The following is a 5,525-nucleotide window of genomic DNA, read 5'->3' as shown; positions in this document are numbered from 1 at the left end:
TGGTTGGTCAGATGAATTCATCTGATCAAAACTGGGTCCCCCTAGACCATATCTCCTACAATTTTCATCATGTGAAAATGATTCCAAGAGAAAAGTTACTCTAACTTATATTAAAAACAACTTTCATGTTGAGGTCTAGAGCTAATTTTGCTTGGAAAGTCATTTTCTATGTTGAAACATTATAGGTCATTTTGTCTAAACCCTAATTTGAAAGTCAATTTCCCAAGGCCATAACTTGCTCAATTTTTATGAGATTAAAGATTTCCAAGTTTCACAATTAAATTCAATGTGTATACATCAACTTTGATGTTTGGAGTGAGAGCTAAATCAACTTTTATGAGCATGTGATATGAGGATACATTATAGGTCATTTTGGACCAATACCATTGAACAAGTGATTTTCCTCAACTTAAAAAATGCATAACTCACTCATCCTAAATCCAAATGATGTCAAATGTGTGACCATTGTGAAGGTTTTTGAAATAGCTACAACTTTAATGAAGACACATTTCTCATTTAGAGCTCACATAAAAAGTTAGGCAAGGTGGAATAATTGAGCATGTGGCTTGACACTTAGAAAATATTTTAACATGTTGAAATTTCCAAACTTCCACCTCAAAATTCACCATAATACAAGTTCCAAATGGAAAAGTGCTCAACATAAGAGTTGTTCCTCTTGATCTAAGCTTTCCAAAGAGTCCTAATTCATTCATTTTGGACAAAGTTTGAGGGGTTTGCACATGGCTTAAACAGGGTTGTAACAGTTGTTAAGATTCATGCTTCAAATATTCAAATAACTTTGCCTTGCCATCCAAGCTTCATGCAGACCTCATTTTAGTTGATTGTGGACCTTTTTGCATTGCTTCATGGGCCTGTACATGCTCATGCAAGCATGTACATTGCATTGCCAATTTTGAAAGTAAATTTCAAGTGTGAAAATAACACTCACCTTTTGCTATAAATAGAGGTCCAATGCTTCAGTTTGAAGGACCTTGCACGCCATCTTTGCCTCCAACCATTCAAACCCTCACAATTCAAAGGAAAACCTTAAAATTTTCAATTGAAATTTGAGTTTGAATCTCACTGTTTGGAGATTCAAAAACTCCAGAATCCAAAGCTTTGCATTACTCTTAAGCCACTTCCACAAGTTCCATAAGCAAGATCAAGCACGAATTGAAGCAAGATAGATCCATTTCTGCACAACATTGGAGGTATTTTTCCAGATTTTTCTTCTCTTCGATTCTCTCTCAATTCTCTTGGATCTTTAGTTGTTTGAAGTCCTATCAATGTAGGCAAGAAGATTGAGTTGCTTTGAGGTCAAATCGAAGTAACTCAGTTGACACACCTCAAAATTCAACTCCACGTATCTCTATATACTTGGAGTTAGGTTAAGTTGAGGTGATATTCGTGATCTACGCCATTTTTTCTTTAAGATCATGTCCTTCTTTTTCATTTATGATATGGTGATGATTGAACCAGTCCGGCCAGGGTCATCGGAGAAGATAACCGGCCTTTGGCTTCGGCTATGAGCTAGAAGTGTTCAGAGCCATTGATTTTTATTTTTATTCCTTTTATTTTCATTAATTCATATTAATTTTAATATTTATCCAAAAAATATGAGAGTTTCACTAAAAAAATTTAAACAAAATCCTCTTTCATTTTCTGAATAAAAATTATTTTTTGGATCATTATTAATATTTTCATGATTTAATTAATTTTGTGAATATTTTTAACTGTTTAAAAATGCTTTTAAGTTTCCAAAAATTCTGAAAAATTTTCTCCAATGTCCTTTGACCTTGTTTGACCTATGATAAATCTCATTGCCATTTCTTTTGTGTTTTGATGAGGTTTTAGGAAATTGACCGGCCATATTTAATTTAATGCATTATTTTTAAATGATTAAATGCCAAATTAATTGTGTAGAGCAATTCTAATTGCCTTTGTGAGTTTGACTTGTGTTGTTGGGCCTTGGTCAAGGTTGATTTGACTTTGTTAGCTTAAGATCATTGGATTTAGGGGATTGATGGAATGTACATTCCATCTCCCAAAATGAATGAATGATCTTAACTTGGTAAAAGTCCTCCTTTGTCCAATTTGAGTTTGATCTATTTCTCCTCCCTCTTCATCTCATTCCCCTTCTTTATGAATTCATGTTATGAACCTATGATATCTCTATATCCTAAGGCTAGTTGATTGCAAAATCAACATAAGTATGGATGAGATTAGCCCCCCCCCCCCCCCCACCCCCCACACTTTGCATATTCTTTTTATGTGTGGTATGTTTCATGAGCATAGGTCATCATGTTATGTCTCTAACATGCATTAACACCAAAATTCTATTGCTCGACCTCAAATAGTTGTGACTTCTACATAAGTCAATTTACGATGCTTAACATAGCGCTAAAGTTTGACACAAAAGGCATAGCATTCTAGTTAGTGAGATTGTAAGTCTCCCCTCTTTCATGGTATTGTGTGAAAATTTGGCCTTTTTTCCTTCCTTTCTAAGATGTCTTGGTTCAAGGATCCATGTTTGTGATAAGTGGGTTGAGTGTTCTCCAAAGAATGACTTAAACAAAAAAAGAAGAAAAAGCAATACTAACTTCTATCCCATTAACAACTAACATTTAATTTTAAGTCATTTATCTTTAATGCACTTTATTTTTTAAGCCTTATTCATTTGCCATTATTCATAGCATTCAAGTTGTTTATGTTAATGTCATTTTCACTTTGTCCATTTGGACCATATTTTGTGATATATCTTGTTTGTGTATATTGTGTTTGTTTATGTGGTCTTTGACCATTAATGTACATAATAAGAACAAAAACCCTAAAAAATATCTTGTATGAACTATAGGTTTGCTTTGAGAAAATTGGACTTAGAACTTAGGCAACATTCCTTATGAAAAGGACTTGGCCAATGCCAACTTTCATGTAACCAAGTGCTTGTAATGTGAAACTTCATCTGATACAATATTGAAGATCCATTTGACTTCATCTGCAACATGATCATTGTGAAGCTGTTATTTTGAACCTGTGACTTATGCCATCTTAGAATTCATCTACTACATGGGAAAATTTGAAGAAGATCATGGAGTTTCTAAGCTTGGATGGGGATATCTTTATTTGATGCCTTGCTCTTCAAGTTGATATTTTGTGCATTGTTTGTTGCTTGATTCTAAAGTCCAAGGGAATTGTGGGTTTCTATATGATATTCTTGTCTATTGGATTGCAGCACCATTGGTCCGATCTTTTCAACTCTCAACTTTTAAATTTATGCTTAGGATTAGTCTCTTCATTTCCTCCCCACTTCTTTAATTTTAAAATCTCTCCCTCCTTTTAAAAATCTTCTTTGCTTGTGTCTGTTTTTTCTAAACTTTGACCATATTGCAAACTAGAAACTTTGGCCTTATGCCATCGCATTTTTCAAACTCTTTTCTTAAGCAAACTTGTAAATAAACTTAACTATACTTGACTTAAAATTTTCAAAAGCCAAAAATAACTAACACTCATTCAAATTATTTTAGGCCTTTGTGCCTTTCAAACTTAAATTTTTTGTTAAAAGCAATGCATCCACATTAAAATTGATACCACGAACTATGAGGTTTTGATCCCTCATTTTTATGTTGGTATGTAGGCACAAGTCTGAAGGTCTTGTCAAATACAAAAATATAATTAATGAACTCTTTTCTCATCCTTCCTTTCTATTTGATTGCAAACATCATTTGTACAAAGAATACATATGCACACAAGAAATGGCTCCCTGGGAGTATCTAGGACACTTTGGGTGCTAACACCTTCCCTCTGTGTAACCAACCCCCTTACCTGTAATCTCTTGAATTTTATTAGTTTTGATTTGAGAACTTCTTATCCTTTAGGTTTTCTTCGTACTTTTCCCTTTTCCCTTGGAAACAATAAAAGCGTGGTGGCGACTCTTGTTTATTTGACGTCTAGCTTATCCATAGCTTGATGGTCATGAATTTACCGCTACAATTCCACTTGTACTTTTTCTATCAGTTTTGCAACCTGCATAATCTGAGTCAGAATATTCAACTAAATCACATATACTACCTTTTGGATACCATAGGCCAACATTCGTTGTTCCTTTGAGATACTTCATGATCCTTATAACAATGGTGAAATATGATTCCTTTGGATTGGCTTGAAACCACGCACAAAGAGACGCACTAAACATTATATCAGGATGGCTTGCCGTCAACTATAGTAAGGAACCAATCATACCTCTATACTTTGTAATTTCAATCGAAACACCTTATTCATCTTGATCAACATAAGTTCCGAATCCCATTGGAGTAGACATTACCTTGCAACTATCCATGTCAAATCTTTTCAACAACTCTTTGAAGTACTTTGATTGGTTGAAGAAGATTCCATCCTTTATTTGCTTAATTTGGAGTCCAAGAAAATAGTCCATCTTAACCATCATGGACATCTCGAATTCTCCTTGCATCATAAATGAAAATTATTCACACATTTCTTTGTTTGTTGAGCCGAATATGATGTCGTCAACATAGACTTGAATCAATAAAATGTTACCTCTTGTTTTCTTAATAAACAAGGTATTTTCAACTTTACCTTTTTCAAATCCTCTTTTACAAAGAAAGTTGCTAAGTCGATCATACCACGCCCTTGGTGCTTGCTTTAAGCCATAAAGAGATTTCTTCAACTTGAAGACATGTGAAGGATTCTTGAAGTCTTCAAAGACCGAGGGTTGTTTGACATAGACTTCTTCATTGATGTAGCCATTCAACAAGGTGCTCTTGACATCCATTTGGAATAACTAAAAATTTAATGAATAAGCATAAGCAAGTAATAAACGGATAGCTTCTAACCTTGCAACCGGAGCGAACGTTTCTTCAAAACCAATGCCTTCCTCTTGATTGTATCCTTGGGCCACCAACCTTGCTTTGTTTCGAACAATTATGCCGTTCTCATCAAGCTTTTTCTTAAATACCCATCTGGTACTTATGATGTGTTTACCACTTTGCCTAGGGACAAGTTCCCAAACTTGATTCCTTTCGAATTGGTTTAACTCTTCTTGCATTGAAACTATCCATTGGTCGTCTCCTAAGGCTTCATCAACTTTGGAAGGTTCAATTTGTAAAACAAATGCCATATTCAAGCATGCATGTTTGAGATTTAATCTTGTTGCAACTCCTTGACTAATATCACAAATGGCTTTATCAATTGGATGATCTCTATGAGTTCTCCATTATTTAGGTACATCGTTATCATTTGACTCTTGTTGAATTGGTTCTTCATGATGTTTCGTTTGATTATCATTGTTGACTTTGGAAGTATCTTCTTGAGGAACATCTAAAATATCATCATCATCACACAAAATAACATCCTCCTTGGAGGGGTTAGTTTCATCGAAAGAAACATGCATAGATTCTTCAATAGTTAAAGTTAGTTTATTATAAATTCTATATGCTTTACTAGAGAGAGAATAGCCAAGAAAAATACTTTCAGCGGACTTTTCATCAAACTTACCGAGATTATCTTTG

General features: G+C 34.2%; 1 protein-coding gene across 1 annotated transcript; it reads right to left on the bottom strand.

Annotated features, from left to right (window-relative positions):
• Positions 1–4,798: 4,798 nt before the first annotated feature.
• LOC127095956 (uncharacterized mitochondrial protein AtMg00820-like) lies at positions 4,799–5,134 on the bottom strand. Its single transcript, XM_051034593.1, has one exon. It carries the CDS (start codon positions 5,132–5,134, stop codon positions 4,799–4,801), a length of 336 nt encoding a protein of 111 aa, XP_050890550.1.
• Positions 5,135–5,525: the final 391 nt, after the last annotated feature.

Source organism: Lathyrus oleraceus, chromosome 6, assembly GCF_024323335.1.
Source record: "Lathyrus oleraceus cultivar Zhongwan6 chromosome 6, CAAS_Psat_ZW6_1.0, whole genome shotgun sequence".
Lineage (NCBI taxonomy): Eukaryota > Viridiplantae > Streptophyta > Magnoliopsida > Fabales > Fabaceae > Lathyrus > Lathyrus oleraceus.
This window is presented reverse-complemented; position numbering and strand designations above follow the sequence as displayed.

What these genes read in the sequence shown, in the direction of transcription:
- LOC127095956 (XM_051034593.1), bottom strand. Translation starts at nt 5,134, where the DNA reads ATGGCATTTGTTTTACAAATTGAACCTTCCAAAGTTGATGAAGCCTTA.